The 21,821-nt window shown below is 39.6% G+C and overlaps 1 protein-coding gene across 1 annotated transcript in view; it reads left to right on the plus strand.

The window, feature by feature from the left end:
• DPP6 (dipeptidyl peptidase like 6) overlaps positions 1-21,821 on the plus strand; it is a 792,296-nt gene that overhangs the window by 462,693 nt on the left and 307,782 nt on the right. The window contains exon 4 of the mRNA XM_061198976.1: positions 11,824-11,918. Within this exon, the coding sequence (XP_061054959.1) occupies positions 11,824-11,918 (95 nt within the window). The remainder of the gene's footprint in view (positions 1-11,823; positions 11,919-21,821) is intronic.

Consider the following 21,821-nt stretch of genomic DNA (forward strand, 5'->3'; position numbering starts at 1 on the left):
TGAGGTGCATGTATCTTTTCTAATTAGTGTTTTCATTTGGGGGGTGGGTATATACCCAGGAGTGGAATTGCTGGGTCATATGGTCTGCTTCCTTTTTTATGAAAAAATTTTAACTTACAGAAAAGTAGACAAGAGAGTACGGTGAACACCCACATAACTATCAATTAATCTCAACACTTTTATCATGTTTGTGTCCTTTATCAAGTTTTTGGCTGATAATATTTAAACTTAAATTATAACATCATTTTCTTTCATCCCTGAATACTAACACATGTACCTCCAAAAGTATATCCTCCCATTTATCTATATTATCAGATCTAACAACAAAATGAGGATAATTTCCTAATATCATAGGAGTCCCAGGCCATATTCAGTTTTCCTCATTCCTTCTCAAAATATCTTCTGTGGTTTTTTTCTACCATTTGGATCAAATTAAGGGTCATAATTATACTTGATTATGTCTCTTACGTTTCTGTTAATGGAAAGCAGCTCCTCTTTTTTCTACAGTGTGTTATTTCCCCATATTAGGCCCGTGTGTAATGGAATTTCCCACATCCTGGATTTGTCTGGTTCCTTCCTCATGGAATGATTTCTCAGGTGCCCACTGCTGGTTGTCCCACTGTTAGGGACTCTAAGTGGTGGCCACCAGATTCCTCCATGAGGAACGAGTGTTTCCCCATTGACACTGGCATGTTTTCTCTGGGGTAATATTTTGGCACCAGGAAAACATCCCATCAACTTTTCTCCAAGTGAGGGTAGCATCCATCGATGAGCCTCACCTGAAATGAGTATTTCAACAGAGGCTGCAAAATGGTGATTTTCTAAATTCATCATTCCTTCTACAAATGGTGCTTTTCTAAATTCATCATTCCTTCTAAAAGTGGTGATTTTCTAAATTCATCGTTCCTTCTTCATTTATGAGTGGGCAGTTTTCTGAAAGGAGGGGCTCTTCCTCAGAAACAGGCTGTTTGGTGTCCCCATACTACTGAAAAAGCAGGATGAATCCTTAATTATGAATTTTTAATTACCAATTTTCAGAGAAGGGAGTTGCTGTAATAGTTACCTTCAGCTGTGGAAAATGAGTACCATTATGTGGGTACCATTATGGACTCATGAGTTGTTTTATATATTTGATGTGTTTTAATCAGTTACAGCATTGTTCTTTTCATGTTCTGATTTTCCCAGCTTTGACCTCTGAGGGCCCTCCCAGGTGGTTCTCCTGTGCATGTGTGTGTTGTCTGGTGCCACAAGAGTGCTGTGTAATAAACAGGCACACACCTTCAGGGACACCCACACACTTGTGTATTTTTCACACTTCTGCTTGTCAGCTGGTGGTTGGTCAGACAACTCCACTTATCCGTTGGGTGATTTGCTCGTGTGGCTGGACACCCAGCAAGCTGTTGGCTGATCTGGAATAGCCTCTCCTCGGGTGACCGTGACAACCCGGCTGTGATTCACACTTGTTTCTCCTCCTGGGGCCAGAAGACGAGGCCAGAGATGTTTGTGTTTGTCTCGTGGCAATGGCAGAGCCAGGAGGGGGCAAGTCAGCTGTGCAAGTGCATGTCAAGTGTCTGCTTGCTCATAGTCCGTCGACCAGTTCAAGTCCTGTGTCTGAGCCCAGAGCCAAGAGGAAGGGCCAGTCAGAGTTAGATGTGAAGGCTGAGACAGGATGGGGCAAGAACGGGGGCCAAGACCCATCACTCATTGAACACTTCTTTGCCTTCTGGCCAATAAGGTGTCCCAGGTTCATACTGCACTTTCTGTGCCTCAGATCTAGAAATACCTGTTTCCTCACAGATTCCTTGTTCTTTTTAGTGAGAATGGTACTTAGGAACCAAAATCTGAGTGTTCAGGAAATCATGTATCTAATATTTCTATGGACAAAACTAGCAAATACGTACTTTAAAAAATAAGCAAATGTGTTCCTATTGATATTTCTGACAGAAATTTAACACTACAGGGCCCATATATATATATATATATCTTTATTGGAGTATAATTGCTTCACAGTGCTGTGTTAGTTTCTGTTGTACAACAAAGTGAATCACCTATACGTATACATATATCCCCATATCTCCTCCCTCTTGAGCCTCCCTCCCACTCTCCCTATCCCACCCCTCTAGGTGGTCACAAAGCACCGAGCTGATCTCCCTGTGCTATGTGGCTGCTTCCCACTAGCCATCCATTTTACATTTGGTAGTGTATATATGTCCATGCCACTCTCTCACTTCATCCCATCTTCCCCTTCCCCGCTGTGTCCTCAAGTCCGTTCTCTACGTCTGCGTCTTTATTCCTGCCCTGCCACTAGGTTCATCAGTACCTTTTATTTAGATTCCATATATAACACTACAGGATTTTAACTTTTACTGAAATTTATGATTTTAAATGTGGATTTATTTTCTCTTATACAGAAAATCCTACTTTCTCATAACATTAGTAGAATTATTTATTTGCTTGGAATCATGTCTTATCATACAGTGCTGTGATTAACGTGGAACTTTTCGATAGCCAGCATCAATAGTTGCCATCTGACTGACCATTTTAATTTTAAGTGTCCTTAAGTCAGGGAACATGGCTAATTCATGGTGCATCTACCAGAGTATCCCTCACATTGTAAATGTTCTTGTGAATAAATGAAATGTCCACTGGTTAGACTCTTTTCTCTGAGTTTTGCTTCTTCCACCCACCATTTCTCTCCTTGGAAACTCCTACCTTTTCTAAGCACATTCTCATGAAAATAAGTTACTTACCCACTCTTAGTAAAATGTACATCATTTATTTTACATTTTCTCACCATCTCTATTTGTACTGATGTTTCCCTGGTGTGTTGGAGGATTGTGTGTAGTTCTTAGAATTTCAAATAAAAGGCTGTAGTTATCATGGTGGGTACTTTTAAAAAAAAAAAAAAAATCACGAGTTTAAACACAACCTAAAGAAACAGAAAAAAAACCTTTGGCATTTTCTTTCCACTTGACTCCTTTTTTTCTTTTTTTTTGTAAATGTATTTATTTTATTTTTGGCTGTGTTGGATCTTCGTTGCTGTGCGTGGGCTTTCTCTAGCTGTGGCGAGCGGGGGCTACTCTTCGTTGTGGTGCGCGGTCTTCTCATTGCGGTGGCTTCTCTTGTTGTGGAGCACGGGCTCTAGGCACGCAGGCTTCAGTAGTTGTGGCACGTGAGCTCGGTAGTTGTGGCTCGCGGGCTCTAGAGAGCAGGCTCAGTAGTTGTGGTGCACGGGCTTAGTCACTCTGCGGCATGTGGGACCTTCCCGGACCAGGGCTCGAACCCCTGTCCCCTGCACTGGCAGGCAGATTCTTAACCACTGCACCACCAGGGAAGTCCCACACCTGGCTCCTATTTTTAATCCGTTGATTCTGATGATGATTACTGGGACTCTGGATACCATATAACTTCATATTCTTTTTTAAGGTGTTGTGACATTTGGGATAATCTGGAAATACTTTATTTAAAAATCTTTTTCTCCCACAGCTGTTGCCTTCATTGCCCATAAGAGTGGAGACACATAAATGGCAAGAGGTATCGGAAGGTCTGCTGACCACCTTTTAAGGACATCCTTTGATTTTCTCTTTGATAGCCATGGCTTGAGAAGAGTGATTTTTTTTTTCCAGATCGATGATAGACTATGGTGTAAACTAAGGCATTCTTTGGGAGTAAAATGCTGTCACTTATTATAACTTCAAAATATTGCTGTTTAGAAGAACTTCCTGCAGTGATGGAAATGTTCTATCTCTGCTGCGTCCAGTACACTACCCACGAGCCACGTGTGGCTTAAAATGTGCCTCGTACAAGGAAGGAACTGCATTTTAAATTTTATGTAATTTTAATTAATTTTTAATATTAGTAAGAACATGTGGCTAGTGGCTGCATATTAGCACCACAGTTCTAGATTATAAATACGGTCCACCTAAAATTTTCATTTGGCTTGCATGTCCTGAAATAAGTGTTAATTCTAACATCAGCTTTCTAATTATAGTTGTTTCTTCCTATAACTCTCCATACAAGGCTTAATATTTGCAAACCAAAGGAAAAATCACTCTTAGCTGTAGGCAGTGTATCTACATCTGGATTGAAGACTGTCATTGGTTGCTGCAAATTTTCGCCCCTGGCTCCTGACCTTGGAGGGAGAAATTTCAGAATTTTTATTTTATGACCTAGTGGTTACTGGAGAAATATGATGAACACACAACCACTACCTGCCTGCAACCCAAATACATGCAAATTACTGCAAAAGCCTAACGAAGGATAAAATGTAAGAATGAGCCAACATAGCTTTATTCTCATTATAGCTGCATGATCTTTTTTAACTACTTGAACTTTAAAATCAATTTTAACTTTTTATTATAGAAAATTTTAAACAAAAGTAGAAAGAATAGTAAGTAAACTCCTATTTGTCCATAACCCAACTTCAACCATTATTTCCTGTTGGCCAATCTTATTGTGTCTATATGCTGACCTTTTTCTCCTCCACCCATGCTGTTTAGAAGCAGACCCCAGATACCATATCATTTTATCCTCTTTGTTTCACTATGTACATCTCTAAAAGATAAGGACTTGTTATCTTGTTAAACAGAAAAGCATAACCACCATATCACACTAAAAGAAAAAATAACCCCCAAATGAAAAACAATAGTTTCTTAATAGCGTTAATTATCCTATTAATCCTATTCATAGCATTAATTATCTTATTTGTGTTTAAATTTCTAATTGTCATATAAATGTCATTATTTATTTGAAGAAGCCAGGCCATTTTCCCTGTAGTTTCTCAGAGTCTCCTACTTGTATCTTTATGGCATTGGTTAGAATGGTCCTCTGTCCTCTATTTCCTGCAAGTTCTAGTTGGTCTAATAGCCTGACTGGGTTTGAGGGTTTTGGCTTTGGTTGTGCTAGCACTTCATCAGTAGTGCTATATTCTTCCTTAAGGAGGCAGTTCATGCCGATTGCTCTCCTTCTGTGGTGTATCAACCCTGGCTGATTGGCACCTTAACTCATTAGGAGCTGCAAAATGGTGATATGCTAATTCCATCAACCTTCTCCATTTGATAACTGGAATACTTCAAGATGAAACTTCCCCTTATCTGTAATTTGGTTACCCAATGATACAGTTTGTATAGGAAAGAGGGGAAATTTTCTTGATGCTTTCCTTTTTCTTTACCAGTTTTTAAATAATATGTTGATTTATAAGCATCCTCTAATAATGATCAATTGAATTACTTGTTTCTTTTTGAAGTATCATTCTAAATTCATGAACTTATACGTAGTTAAAGAGCTTCAGTCCGTTCCAGTTATTCTTACTAAAGCTCTAAATGGCTGGTCCTTGGCTGGTGGGAGGCCTTTTCAGGTTGGCTTCTGAATCATTTTGACATGGTCATAGAATTTGATGGCTTTGCTGGTCTCTAGGATAGTTCCTGTCCCAGACCTGGAATCAGCTGTTTACAGAAGGAGTCCTGCTTTCCTTTGGTGGGAAATGGTATTTCTAGACTGCAGTGTGGCTGTTAGGGATTTATATTTTATGACCATCATGTGGATATTGACTGTTGTAGGAAATACATGCTTATATATTTTTTAGGAAATACATGCTATGTGTTATTAGAACGTACATAAATAGAAATAAATTATATCTGAGAAAAAAATAAATGGAAAGGACAGTGTTTCTATCAGCATTGTTTAAAATTAAAAGAAGATAATCATGAGAAAAATCAAATCTACTCCATTTATTATGTGCACTATTTGCTTCAGTAATTAAAATCTATTTCTATGCATCGATTCTTTGTGATATTTGTATAATCAAGGATTAATATGCTCCTCAAAACCAACCAGCATATACAAATTTTACTTGGCAATGAGAACTAAATTATCTCAGTTTTTAAGAAATCTGTTGTACCATAAAATGCCATACATTTAAAAAATTTTCACCATGGGTAAGGCTTTTGAAAGTTGCTAATAATACATTGTTGTTAAGCAAAAGTAAGCAAAACATAAAGATAGCTAATATATATATGATACTCAGAGGAAATGACTGGAATTTTATCTTATTTTTGGAAGAGTACATAAAATAATTTGTTGCATTGCTGTATATTTTTGTATCACAATTTGGGGAAACAAAATAAAATGAAACTTCCCCTTATCTATAATTTGGTTAACCAATGATACAGTTTGTATAGGAAAGAAGGGAAATTTTCTTGATGCTTTACCAGTTTTTAAATAATTGTGCTAGCTACCAGTGCAACTTAGTCTATTTCTTTAACTTTTTAGCTTTGAAGAATTGCTAAAGTACACAGAACAATTAGATTAATGATTATTTTAAATGCAAAGCACTGGATAGTTGGCACATGAAGAATAACTAGCCAGTGGGTGGTCCTGTGGGAGATTTTTTTTGGGAGATCTTTTCCTAAGGACCTCCCTGTTGAGCATGGCTTTTCAATTTTACCTTCCTATCCTCACAGCATTCAGATGCACTCCTTTTATAACATTGTTTTGCCCTGCAGTGACAGGAGTAAAGTAGCTGTAACAGAATCTCACAGAGACACAAAAGGTGTAATTTGAGAAAACCACCATATCCATCTCTCCTTCCTTTTACTTTGGCCCAGAGCACTCCCTCTTCTACAAGGAGTTCTGCCTGTTGTTCCACAAGTAGGTTGGGTATTTGGTGGCTCAGACTTGTGATAGGATGCATTTGTTAAATGCTTCACATATTTTTTTAGCACCAACTTTCATATCATTTATTATGCTAAGAGTTAGGAAACCAAACAGGTATGGCCTCTTCCCGTGGGAATCATGACTGTAGTGGGAGAGAGCTGTAGTAGCAAATAAGCAACGTGCTGTGATGAGCATAAACAAGGTGAATGACGTCGGGGGTCAGCAGAGAGAGATGGATTCTGCCTGGCAGAGGCATGAAAAACTGCCCGGAGGAGAGACCTTTACGCCGAGCCCAGGAAGATTGCCTGGTGGGGGCGGGAGAAGGGCACTGCAGCCAAGGCAGCGGCACAGGCATCAGAGAGGCTTGGAAGGCAGGACTTCTTAGCATGCTTAGTTAGTGAAAGATGGTGGGAAATTAAGATGGGAAGAGAAGACAGGCCAGAAGACGAAGGGCTTCGAATGTCAGACTAAGGAGTTCGGCCAAAGCAGTCTCTGCCAAGGAGCCAGAAAAAAAAGTTTTGAAAAAGAAGTGTGGCCTTGTCCCAATAGAGAATGGGACAGAGGGTCCCAATGGGAGGCCCTGGAGTAGTCCAGGGTGAAGGTGACAGCCATCCAACCCGGGGCAGGGCCACCGGAAGTGAAGAGTGGGAGAGCCTTCAAGAGGAAGGATGAGCAGAGCAGGAGAGGGATAGAATACTGGGGATGAGACGGGAAAAGGAAACACAGGTAGGGGAGAGGCAATACGGCTGGCGGGCGGGGGGGGGGGGGGGGGGAGAGTGGGAGGTACAAACTATTGGGTGTAAGGTTACAGGGGTTTATCCTGTAACACAGGGAACAGAGCCAGTATTTTGTAATAACTGTAAATGGAAAATAACCTTTAAAAATTGTATAAAAGTTAAAAATTTTTTTAAATAATAAAATTTTAAAATTCCAATAAAAAATTTATTAATGGAAAGTAAACAGTTCTTTCAGGAAATAAAAAAGGAGACAAAAGTGAGCCAAATCCTCTGCTGAGATAATGTTGGCAGCTGACAGAACACTGAGAGCCTACCTGGAGCGCGGCATGATTTTAAACACATTATAAGTATGACGTGTATTATCTCATTGACTCTCCACATGAACAATAGAAGGTGTATACTATTATTTTACCTATTCTACAAAACAGAAGTCATCTTTAAAAAGCGTTATTAGGGAGAGAACATGTAGTTAAAAAATAAGATTTGCAAATCTCCAGGAAGATAGGAAAATTCTACACTTGCACTAATCTAATAAAATAGTCACAAAATATATGAAACACAATTTGGGGGATCTACAGGAGAGAATTATTCAAAACATCATTATACTAGAAATTTTCAATACTTAAGGAAAGGTCAGGCACACAAAAAATTAGCTAAGTGAGAGTCAATTTGATGAGACAAGTAATATGGTTAATTTAACGACCACATATAGAACTCTGCATTTACAATTAGAGAATATACCTTCTCTCAAGAAACTTTTACAAAAATGGACCATGCGTCAGGCCATAAACTACTCTCAACAAACTTAAATAATTAATAATCTAGATTTTTTCTGACCACGTGTAGGCAAATCACAAGTCAATAACAAAATGATAGTACATAAGTGTTTCGCATACATTTGCAAATTGGAAATTCTAAAGAACTCACAGGTTGAAGAAGAAATCATGACAGAAACTAAAAATGCATAGAACTAAGCAGTAGTGAAAATACTACCCATTAAAAACTTATGGACTCAAAGAAGTAATTAAGAACGTTTATAGCACCATTGTGATTATATTAGAAAAGAAGAAATGCTGAAATTAATAAGCTAAGTGTCAAACTTAAAAGTTAAGAAAAGGGGGATAATGAGATAAGATAGAACAGGAATTGATAAAACTGAAAGGAAAGGTACAGTATTATCTCCGTCTGACCCGTGGACCACACATGCATGCAGAGAATCCCAGCAGTTCAGCTCAAGATGAAATATCTGAACGGAGAGTGAAGCTGCTGCCCGGAAAGACAAAGTTGGCCATCCAGGCCTAGCAAAAAAAATTACCTGCTATAGCAAAGGAAACAACACTCATTGGAGAATGCTAACAAAACCCAGAATGTCCAGAAATTAATCCATGATGTCTAGGATATAATGCAAAATTACCTTACTACAAAGAACCAGAAAAGAATGGAATACACTCAAGATAAAAGAAAAGTAATTGAGTCTGACCCTGAAATGAAAGTGATTTTGGAACTGAGAGAGAAGGATTTTAAAAGAACTATTGTAATTATCCTCAGCGAGTTAACGTGAGCATGTTTTCAGTAAATGAAAATCTCAGCAGAGAAATGGGAAATCTCAGCAAAAAAATAGAAACAATAAAAAGAACCAAATGGAAATTCCTAAACAGACGAATACGGATTCTGAAATTCTAAAATTCACTGTGTGGATTTGATAGTCAAATAATCATGACAAAGGAAAGACAAAGTGACTTTGATGATAGATCAAAAGAAATGATTCAAGGTGAACAGAGAGAAAAAAATTCTTTAATGAACAGAGCATCAGAGACTGTTAGATAATATCAAGGTGCCCAATATATGGGAAATTGGAATACCAGAAGGAGAGGAGACAGATAAAGGAGTAGAAAAATTATCTGGCAAATTAATGGCTAAAGATTTGATGAAGACATAAATTTTCAGATACAAGACGCTCATTAAACATCAAACAAACACGAAGAAGGCCCCATCTAAAGTGCATTGGAGTCAAACTGCTGAAAACCAAAGACAACAAATAAATCTTGATAACAGCAAAAGTGCACGGAAATGACGTGCAGGGAAATAATTCAACTAATAGCTGACTTCTCATTAGAAACCATGGTGACCAGAAGACAGTGGGACAGAATTTCAAAATGCTAAAAGGAAAAACAAAACCAAACCATTAACCTAGAAATCTATATTAAGAGAAATATCCTTCAAGAATGAAGGTTAAAGGAAAAGACTTTCAGATAAAACAAAGTTAAAAGAATTGGTTGCCAGCAGATTCATATAATCAGAAATCCTAAAGAAAGTTCTTTATGAAGTAGGAAAATGATATCTGATGGAAACTCATATTTTTGATAAAGAACAAAAAGCATCAGTAATGGTAAATAGTGGGTAAATGCAAAGAACAAATTTTTCTTTTTTACTTTTTCTTCTTAATTTCTTTATAAACCGTAATATTGTTATAAACAATAATTATAACATTGTGGAATGTATAATGTCTGTCGATGTAATACACATAACAATTATCACAGCATGGGACTGGATGTGGACCTGAAAACTGGACAAATTTCTATATTTCATGAGAAGTGATACATTATTAACTCTTTGTAGATGCTGAATAGTTGAGTACATATTATAATCCCTAGGACAACCACTAAAAAAAGGCAAAGAAATACAGCTAAAAATAGGGAAATTAAAACTGTAAAAAATATTCAAAAAATAAAATGAAAGTCAGGAAACAAGAAAGAGGGAAACAAGAAGTAGAGGAGAAAAGTAGAAAACAAACCCCCGCAAAAAAAATTATAGACCAAACTCAACCATATCAATAATTTCATTAAATGTGAATATGGTACATTTACCAAGATAGACCATATTTTGGGCCACAAAAATGTCTTAATGAGTTTTAAAAGACTAAAATCATGTACAGAATATTCTTTGATCCAGTGAATTTAAATTAAAAATCTATAAAAATAAGAGGACCAGAATAACTTTACATATTTGAAAATTAAACATGTTTCTAAATACTCAGGCCAAGCAGACTTTTCAGGAAAAATTAGAAATAATTTGAACTGAATAATACTGAATTCAGCATATCAAAATTTGTGAGATGTAGTTAATACCATGCATAGAGGAAAAATTTTAGCTTTAATAGTCTTATTAAAAGGATGGAAAATCAAACCAAAGATCTAAACTTCCATCTTAACAGACTAGAAAAAGGAAGAGAATATTAAAGGCAAAGCAAGTAAAAGAAAGGAATAAGAAAGAAAAGAATGTAATTCTGTAGAGTAGAATTTAAAAAGCATAGAAATGATAATACCATTGGAATTAATCCAGTCTGCACAGTGTTTTTCATTCATCAGCTGATTATCGTGTGAAATTTCTTTACCTTCAGACTGGCTCAGTGTCATCCCCTTCACTCAGAAAGATAGTATTATTTTCTTTTTTAAAAATTTTTATTGGAGTACAGTTGATTTACAATGTTGTGTTAGTTTCAGGTGTACAGCAAAGTGAATCAGTTATACATACACATATATCCACTCTTTTTTAGGTTTTTTTCCCATATAGGTCATTACAGAGTATTGAGCAGAGTTCCCTGTGCCATACAGTAGGTCCATATTAGTTATCTATTTTATATGTAATAGTGTGTATTTGTCAATCCCAATCTCCCAGTTTATCATTTCTTCTTCCAATTGTGTGCCCTGTCTCTCCACCTGCAATCCTTTCAGAAAGTTTACCCTTTCATTTGTAGTATGTGTACACACCACACACACACACAGCTACACACCTACATGCCTACATATATACCCCTACATGCATACTATTCAGGGGGATTGCTCCATTAATTTTCTAAGGGGATATTTGAAATCTCGGGTGAGTTACAAAGGGCCAGTGTCACTGAGGATACAATGTATAGAGCCAAAGATGTTCATGACAGTGAAACTGCCAATTCCTCCAGGAATAGCAAAGGAAGCTGTGGACCAAATGAAAATAATTTTGCAGGATATGGTATGCATGTGTATGTATACAGATTTCACCCCAAAGTTTCCAATATAGGAAATCAGTCCCCTTAGTACCAACTATCTCCGCCCCTTATGGTAGCGGGTTTCTTAATCTGCTCTGTTGTGTCCACTCTATGTGTCCCACCCAAGAAAAGTCTAGAATGTTCTAAAGATTTTATGTGTGTATATGCTTGTGCTTTATATGTCAGTGTGCAGACTATGAGAAATGATTCAGAGAGAAGCTTCACATGCAGTTATATGGAGAGGAGCATATTTAAAGGACCCATTTCACCATATTCAAAGGACCCTTTGATGAAATGCAGGATATACTTTTGTTGGAACTAGTCAATTCATTTACCTGTGTCCATCAAAAGCTAGTGAGTTCCTTGATGTTTCATGTTTCTGTTTTATTTCCTCTCTTGTAGATAAAGAATTCATCTACAGAGAGCAGAAAGGAAGTGTGATACTGCAGAATGTTGAAACAAATACTTCTACGGTGTTAATAGAAGGCAAAAAAATTGTAAGTACTCTCTTTAATGACAAGGATAATTTCAGTTTTCCCGCCTTCAGGTCAATAAAGCAGAAAATAACTTTAGGTTTCAACTTTTCGTATAGCCAAGCAGAAGCAATAAACTTGTAATACTACAGGCTGAGCAGCTACAGATAGTGTGAAATTGAAACCACACTAATTTAATAAGATGAAATCACTGTTTCTCTGAGTATACGGGAAATTTCTCTGCAGGTGTTGGAAACAAGTGTTGCATATCATATATAATTCAAAGAGAAGTCCTAAGGCTTTTACACATTTACAGAACAATTGCAGTAATTCAGAGAATACTTCAGGACTGCTTGCTCGATCTCATTTTTTTAAAAAATGCATCTTCATGTGCACAGGGAATATTAATTTAGGCACTGACTATACTCACTCTAATGACATTAAGTGATGTTTATGCTTTAGAACAAGTACTGAGTCAATATGAATGCCACTGCTTCATCATCTGGGAAAACCTGTTTCCCCAAAGATAATGGCATTAAGATTTGGAGTTCATGTACAGTTAATGATATTTATTAAAGAATTGACTGAAGTTATGTACCAGAAATCAATTTAAAGGGAATTAACTCTTTTTTTCATATATGTTCATGCTCATTTTTAGAAGGAATAAATCTTCAGCTTTAGGGAGTTGATCATTTTCTTGTCCAATACATGGAGGAAATCAAAGGAAGAAACTAAGGCCAAGTCTGTCTTAAAAGCAAGAATTAAAACAGGCCATGAATTCTCGATCAGAACCATCATAACAGGCCTCTGATGAGAATCAGAAACACAGGAATCCTAGAATCCTGTGATCTGGGGATTAGAGACCATAGAAAAAAATAGCTGCCTGGTTTTACAGATAAGGATCCTGAGCCCAGTTAGTGAGTGAGCTTTCTGGAGTCCTTGGGTGAGGGTTCAGGCAGGTCCCCGGAGCCTCGTCCCAGGGACAAGAAAGGATGAAAGGATGATTCCATCTTTGCGCTGCCCTATCCCCCGTCCCACACAAGTGCTGCCCTACCTTCTCAAGAACATGACACTGCTGTTTAAATACTCTTCCTTTCTTTTTGGTGTAGCGATACCTTTTTCTTTAAGAATAAACATTTTATTGAGGTTTAGTATGGGCTGGATCTGCCCTTTACAGAGACTGTTTGCTGGCGTAAGAGAGGCCTAGCAAGGTTGTATGATGGTGTAATTCCCAAAACAACAGGTATTGAATTCAGTAGTAGTCTGCAAAGTAGGACCCAACCTGGAAAGAATGAATGTGCCTGCATTTTTGCATTAAAAAATCATCTTTGGTAGAATGACTCCCGTAAGAAAAGCTGATTCAACTCACTTAAAAATACTGAAGTTGCAGAAATGGTTTTCTCATATTAATCGAAAGGAGAAAATGATCAGACCATTGCTGAGGGTAAGTACATGTTAATGCCAGGATGTTATCGATATTTCCTGTGAGGATGTCAGTTTGCTGAAAGCAGGGTACTGTCGGTACAGCTGCACTTAGTAAGGAAATACAAGACTAGGAACAGCCTTCTCTTTCTCCAATCAATAACTTGTGACAGATCGTGTATTTTAACTGAAGTTGTTTTAGCCAAGTAATAAGGTGACTTCAGAAACCTCCTTAGGTAAAGAAAAAAGGAAGAGCTCATCTTGAAAATTGGAAGGTTTATTCTATATGATGAAATTGCTTCTTAAAATGTCATTTATTCACTCACCTCAGAAACATTTGTTGAGCACCCAATGTGTACAGCCTGATTGATACTGTTCGTGATCATGGCAGTTTATTCTTGGCTCAAAGCTACATGTAAAGGCTCCTGTAAACAGACCTCAGACGAAGGAAAGAGAGGAAAAGTCATTGGGGGCCCGCATCATCATTTAGAACACAGAAGCTCTGGATTTAAGTTCTCTTGAGCCAGTTAAACTTGTGCTTCAGTTACTCCCTCTGCAAGTTAAAGCTGATGGAATGGTCCAGCTCTCTGTATTTTCATGAGCAAGTACTAAGAAGGGGAAGCATGATGTTCTGAAACGATCAGAGTCGGCGGGCCCTCTGCTCCTGGGAGGATGAGTGGGCTGGAGAGAGCAGGCACACAGGGCAATGGCTCTTGCCCGGTTCTGCCCGCCTGCCTTTCCGATGCTGGTTCCCTAGGTGGTCTCTCCTTATTTGAAACCTGGAAGCTTTGAGATTGTTTAAATGATAAAAGTAAGCTGAGGAAGAGAGCTGTGCTACCTGTGAGGCCACCTGTAATCTTTGGGTTGATCTTAAAACAACCTGAAACTGGTGGAGACATGAACATGAAGCAGTGAATGCCCAGGTCAGCAGAAGTTTAAAATATTAACCTACAATCTGACCTCTGACCTCGTTCTCTTTCCCCAGCCACTGAGAAGGACCCTCACACACAAGGTCACACCAGGGTACTCCAGCCTGCTGGCCTTGAGCATCCTCCTGGCTCCTTGGCTTCCGTGACTGGCTCTTTCCCAGGATGGATCAATGGAAGGGGAGGCAAATGAATGCAAACACTAGGCAATCCAGCAGAAGGGCTTTTTACATCATTGATAATTATGCAAATGAGAGCTTGTGCTGTGCTGGGCTCACCTGGAGGGGTCTCACCTGCCCCCCAAACAGCTTCCTTTGACCAAAAGGAATTCAGTCATCCCTTCTCACACCTCCAAATGGTAGAAATCAGATCATGAAATATTTCAGAATACCAGAAACACTTTAAATTGTGAGTTCACATAGACATTTAACCTTCTATGGCAATTCCATTCTGGTTCACACTGTTATTTGCCGCCTTTTGTTTTTTATATTAATTTTTTGATGGTGAGATATTCTCAGATCCTTATTATTTGGTAGCGTCTCATATTTGATGTGACATAATAATTGATTTTAGGAAGCATTTATCAAAATATCTTGGTCCCTTTTCCAACTTCTGTGTTTTTGTTTTTTATTTTTTATTTATTGGGGTATAGTTGCTTCACAGTGCTGTGCTAGTTTCTGCTGTAGAGCAAAGTGAACCAGCCATACGTATACACATATCCCCTCCCTTCTGGATTTCCCTCACGTCTAGGTCACCACAGAGCATGGAGTAGAGTTCCCTGTGCTCTACAGCAGGCTCTCACTAGTTATCTATTTATACATAGTATCAATAGTGTGTATGTGTCAATCCCAATCTCCCAATTCATCCCCTCCCCCTCTCCCCCTTTGGTGTCCGTATGTCTGTTCTCTACTTGTGTGTCTCTGTTTCTGCTTTGCAGATAGGTTCATCTGTACCATTTTTGTAGATTCCACACATATGCGTTAGCATATGACATTTGTTTATCTCTTTGTGACGTACTTCACTCTGTATGACAGTCTCGAGGTCCATCCACGTCTCCACAGATTTTTGAGGTGCTCCGTTAGATTTCTACAGGGAAGGAAATCACAAGCACATCGTCTCTGAGTGAGCTCGGACATCTGCTGCTCAGTGGTCAGGCTCATTGGAGGCAGGTTCTAGCTGATTTAATTTTGTCTCTTCCACGGTGCTTGGCACTGTGACCTGCGCATAGTGGGTGCTTCGTAACTGTGTATTCTATGAACGGATATAAAAGACACAAAACCGAGGTGAGCGGCTTCCCCGAGCGTCAGTGTGGTGAGAGGTTTGGGGTGGTTCCTGACCCCCCTCCTCCCCGCGGGCACTGCTCTCTGCTCCACAGTGACAGGTCCTCAGGCAGCTGTGCAAGCTCCGTGTACCCCGTCCTGCCCCTCAGGAGCGTTGTCTGGATGACGTGAGAGGACAGACGTAGAATGTGGGTGCAAGTCAGTGTGGCTCAGCATGGTCAGGTGGATGGGAGGACCCGGGCAGCTCAGGGCTCAGGCACACGGGGTGACCCGGTCAGCAGCAGGGAGGGGGAACGGGCCTCCCTTGACTTCGAGCTCCTTCCCTGCCGGAGGTGTGTCTGGGCTGCCTCCCAGGGTGAGGCAGGGGCATTCTCTCCGATTTCTAAGAATAAAACCTAAACTAACTTTCACATGGATTACATACAGGCAGACCTCATTTTATTGAGCTTTGCAGATGCTGCGTTATTTTGCATATTGAAGGTTTGTGGCAACCCTACATCAAATAAGTCTTTTGGCGCCATTTTTCCAACAGCATTTGCTCAGCGTGTGTCTCTGTGTCACACTTTGGCAATTCTCACAATATTTCAAGCTTTTTCATGACTGTTATATTTGTTATGGGAACTGTCATCAGTGATTTTTAATGTTAACTATTGTAATTATTTGGGGGCACCATGGAGCACATCCATACAAGACAGAGAACTTAATTGAAAATGTTGTGTGTATTCTGACTGCTCCACCAACTGGCCGTGCCCCTGTCTCTCTCCCTCTCCTCAGGCCTCTCTGTCCCCTGAGACACAACAATATTGAAATTAGGGCAAGTAATAACCCTACAATGGCCTCCAAGTGTCCAAGTGAAAGGAAGAGTCGCATGTCTCTCACTTCAAATCAAAATCTGGAAATGCTGAAGCTGAGTGAGGAAGGCGTGTGGAAAGCTGACAGGCTGAAGGCTAGGCCTCTTGCTCCAAACAGTTAGCCAAGTTGTGAATGGAAAGGAAATGTTCTTGAAGGAAATTAAAAGTGCTCCTCCAGTGAACACGCGAATGATAAGAAAGCGAAACAACCTTATTGCTGGTATGGAGAAACTTTTAGTGTTCTGGATAGAAGATCAAACCAGCCGCAACATGGCCTGAAGTCAAAGCCTAATCCAGAGCAAAGCCCTAACTCTCTTCAAGTCTGTAAAGGCTGAGAGAGATGGTGAAGCTGCAGAAAAACACCTTGAAGCTAGCAGACGATGTTTCCTGAGGTTTGAGGAAAGAAGCCATCTCCATGATATGAAAGTGCAAGACGAAGCAGCAGGTGCTGATGTAGAAGCTGTAGGTCATCCAGCAGGTCTAGCTAAGATAATGAATGAAGGTGGCTGCACTAAACAACAGATTTTCAATGCAGATGAAACAGCCTTATTTTGGAAGAAGATGCCATCTAGGACTTTCATACTAGAGAGGAGAAGTCAATGCCTGGCTTCAAAGCTTCAAAGGACAGGCTGACTCTCTTGTTAGGGGCTAATGCAACTGGTGACTTTAAGCTGAAGCCAATGCTCATTTACCATTCCAAAAATCCTAGGGCCCTTAAGAATTGTGCTAAGTCTTCTCTGCCTGTGCTCTATAAATGGAACAACAAAGCCTGGATGACAGCACATCTGTTTACAACATGGTTTATGAATATTTTAAACCCACTGTTGACACCTACTGCTCAGAAAAGAAGATTCCCTTCAAAATACTACTGCTCATTGGCAGTGCACCTGGTCACCCAAGAGCTCTGATGGAGACGTACAATGAGATTAATGTTGTTTTCATGCCTGTGAACACATCCATTCTGCAGCTCATGGATCAAAGAGTAATTCTGACTTTCAAGTCTCATTATTTAAGAAAATACATTTCATAAGGCTGTGGCTGCCATAGATAGTGATTCCTCTGATGGATCTGGGCAAAGTCACTTGAAGACCTTCTGGAAAGGACTCACCATTCTAGTTGCCATTAAGACTATTCATGATTTGTGGGAAGAGGTCAACATATCAACATTAACAGGAGTTTGGAAGAAGTTGATTCCAGCCCTCATGGGTGACTTTGAGGGGTTTAGGACTTCAGTGGGGGAAGTAACTGCAGATGTGGTGGAAACAGCAAGAGAACTAGAATCAGAAGTAGAGCCTGAAGATGTTAACTAAAATGCTGCAATCTAATGATAAAACTTGAGCAGGTAAGGAGTTGCTTCTTATTGATGAGCAAAGAAAGTGGTTTCTTGAGATGGAATCTATTCCTGGTGAAGATGCTGTGAAGATTATTGAAATGACAACAAAGGATTTAGAATATTACATGAACTTAGTTGATAAAGCAGCTGCACGATTTGAGAGGATTGACTCCAATTTTGAAAGAAGTTCTACTGTGGGAAAAATGCTTTCAAACAGCGTTGCACGCTTGAGAAATTGTTCGTGAAAGGAAGAGTCAATGTGGCAAACTTCACTGCTGTCTTATTTTAAGAAATTGCCACACCACCCCACTGATTTCTTCCTCTTCTCTCCCTCCCTCTCTCTCCCTCCCTGCCTCCCTCCCCCTCTCCCTCTCCCCTCCCTCTCCCCCTCCCTCTCCCTCTCCCCCCCTGCCCCCAGAAGTGCATTTACAGTGGACTTAATGACATTGATTTCTCAGGGGCTGTAATTCATACAGAAACTTACTGTTATCTCTCCAATCCTTCTAAAACATAATACACCAAAAATTCTCTGGAGGATGAAGTGTTAGCCTTTGCTTGAGATTCAAGTTTTTAAAGCTGAAATAGTCTTTGCAGATTATGTAATTCAAACCCTTCTCTTCTTTGATGAGGAAACCAGGACGGTCCACAGACAACAGTGGCTTGACCTCCACTTCACGAGCTGTTGACCCAGCAGGCCCATTCAATATAGCCCACTGTGTTACCTGTGATGTTCATCCTTTTTACACCCTCTTTACCGATAATACCAGCGGTAACAAGGAGTGGTACAATGGATACAGTCATTCACTGTATTATTTAAATTGTTCCAGGTGTTTGGGAAAGCAACTTGGCAATATATTCAAGATTAATAAAAATATTTATGTCTTTTGACTCATTCCAGGGAATTTTTCATAAGTAAATTATCTAGAAAGTTTTTAAAAACAGTGAAAAATACCTGAAACTAAAGAAATACGTGAATAAACATAAATAAAATATGATGTAGCCATTAAAATAATAGTTATGAAGGCTATAAAGTAATATGGAAAATATTTATAATGTTATACTAAATAGACACAGAAGAATACAATATTAATACACTTCAGTTAACAGCTGTCAACATCGTCTATGTTCATTGAAAAGGCTGGGAAGTGAACATTGAACTCTGACAGTAGCTTGTCTTGTTAGGTGGTGAAATTTTGTGTATTATTTTCCAGTGTGATGATTTCCATAATTACTGTTTCAATGCTGTTTACTCAATAATTTTAATCAGATTTTTAAAAATTCAGCCTTACATTTCAAAGACATTAGACTTCCTCCATTGATGAATATGTAAGAGCTGTAGATGGTTCCTGGAAACACTTGGAAGAGAAAACAAGTAAATAAAAAAAAAAGCATCCTGTCATTATGCTTATGTCAGGTTTTCTCACTTTTTATGTCTTTACTTGTTTAATTACTAATCTACTTATTTTAATTACTTATTTAAATTACTAGATTAACATTTAAATAAAAAGCCTTTTTGTTTCTCTAATTTCTCTCTCTGATTTTATACAATCATTAGCCTGTAGAATTTGAATTTTTATCTCACTCTCTAAAAATTAATGAATTCTGACTCCTCACAGGGAGGGACATAATTACTAGTATGATTAGAGCCATTCCAGAATCCAGGAGAGAAACAACAGAGGACCTCCGGAAGATGTGCTTCTAATCTCAACCATATTCTTCCCCAAACTGATGCTGCCAGACCCACAGCTAGAACAGCCTCTGTGGTGGCGCCAGCCGTGCCCAGCGAGCATTTCCACCCCAGGCTGACTGCACTTGGCACCCAGGTTAGAGCGAGGAAAGAGGAATAGCCTTGTTTTCGTCCATAATTCGGAGGGTAAACACTGGCACCAATGGTGCCCATTGAAATGTTTTATTTGGCCCACAGAGTAGTTTTTTACAAACTCAACATCCAGCTTTCTGGCTTCTCTTGAAAAACTGGAAGATCTGGCAGCAGCGAGACCTAATTCTCGCACAGATCCAAATCTGGCTGGTGGGGCAGGGAGCACCTGGCCTGTCCCCATAGTTGACCACAAGCACTGGCCTCTGACCAGACTGGCCTCAGGGTTTCAAACCCCCTTAGTCCAGGAACAAAAGGGTGGCCTAAAAAGTCAACGTCTTTTGCAAGAATGTTGTAGAAAGCCTTGGTACACACTGTCTCTCTATATTCTGTATTTGTTTCTGTGTCTACATGGTTCTGCCCATCCTCTGTGTCCCTCTGTGTTTTTCTGTTTTCCTCTGGTGTCTCAGATGATCGCTTTCATTTTATTCCTGATTTTTTTCTTTTACTCTTTTCCCCTCTCTTTCTCCCCTTTCTTTGTCTACTTCTCATATGACAGGATAGAACAAAAAACAAAAGTATCTTTGACTTATTTTAGTTCTCATTTTTATTTCATAGGCTATTGCTTTTAATTTTGTAAATTGTAAGTAGGACAAATCATTTTCAAATGATTATTTTCTTTTTTTCTATTTTAAAAAAAATTTTATTAAAATATAGTTGATTTACAATGTTGTGTCAGTTTCTGCTGTACAGCAAAGTGATTCAGTTACACATATATATATTCTTTTTCATATTCTTTTCCATCATGGCTTATCACAGGATGTTGAATATAGTTCCCTGTGCTACACAGTAGGACCCTGTTGTTTATCCATCCTGTATATACTAGTTTGTATCTGCTAATCCCAAACTCCCAATCCTTCCCTCCCCCATGTTTTTAATTTTTAAAGTACATGAGTAGCATATCTTATACTTGTGTCTTTAAAAGACCTGAAAAGAAATAAAGTAGCAGCTTGATCTTCCTGGCCCCAAACATGCTGTTCTCTTTAGGTGAGGGGTGGCCTGATGCCGCTGTGCTGTCACACCTGCATCTCATCATTTGACATTAAGGAAGAGTCTTCTCTGAGCAAGGCCCTGGGCTGCACGAGATGGGTGGGTGGATATAGGATTTGTAAAACACAACGTTTACTCCTGGGAAGCTTTCTGCCCAGATCTAAAGGAAGTCAGAAGATCTAAATGAATGAAATATATTCTGAGTTGAGGTCCCGTATGGGATGGGAACAAGGCGAGGAAGGAGAGAAGGGTATTGGTGTCGACAACAGATGAGGGTGTGAAGAGGGAGCGTCCCAGCTGCCCCTGGAAGGCGACTGCAGTCTGGAGACAGGTGGGAAATGGCGCCCTGGCAGCGTGAACAGGCGGCGTAACAGAGGTTCGTGGGCAGACTGTGTAGCGAGTTGTCTTGACCTGGTGTAGCTTGACTGGGAGGGGCTCGGAAGGCTGGGGCTTAAAGGCCCAGGAAAAAGAGCAAGTCATCAAGTACTGTTCTTAGCGGGCTCGTCTTTACTCTGTAGGAAATTGGAGTGGATAGGTTTTTCGAGGACAAGTGTGCGTTTTAGGAAAGTAACTCCAGACCAGTATGAAAGGGGATTTGGAGAAGAGAACGATTCTAGGCAAGGAGCCCCCAGAGGCTGCTTCAGGTCCAGGTGAAGAGGAAGGAGGCCCTGAGTGAAGGCAGGAAAGCGGGGAGTGGAGTGGGTGTAAGTCTGAGTGTGGAGGTAGAATTGAGGACAAATGGCGACATTTTGTGTGCAGGCGAGAGAGACTGCAGCAGTGGTCTGTGTTGTCTGGGGGGTTTGACCCTTGTTAATGGGAAGAGTGGCAATCTCAGAGACACGAAGTCAGGAGAAGTAAGGCGTGGTGGAGTGGAAAACCAGGGATACTTTGAGGAAGAGGATGCTGCAAGGTTTATGCAGGATAAATCAGCTAATGATATTTGAGTGCTTACGATGCAACCAGAGTTATCCTGAACACTGTACATATATCATCTTATTTAATTGAAATCCTTAGGAGTCCTGTGTGCAGCAGTACTTTGTTACTCTTGCTTTGTAGATGAGGAAGCTGAAGTTTATGGAGGTTAAAGTAACTTCTTCTCGTAGCTGGGAGCTGGGAGTCCTGAGAACTGAACTCAGCTTTGTCTAATTCCAAACAAAATTATTTCTAAATTGCGTAAAGTATCCAGCTGCAGCCTTTGTGCCCACAGGGCTCCAGAGGGAACTGAGGCCAGCATCCCACGACTGAGAAG

This window comes from Eubalaena glacialis, chromosome 8 (assembly GCF_028564815.1).
Source record: "Eubalaena glacialis isolate mEubGla1 chromosome 8, mEubGla1.1.hap2.+ XY, whole genome shotgun sequence".
Lineage (NCBI taxonomy): Eukaryota > Metazoa > Chordata > Mammalia > Artiodactyla > Balaenidae > Eubalaena > Eubalaena glacialis.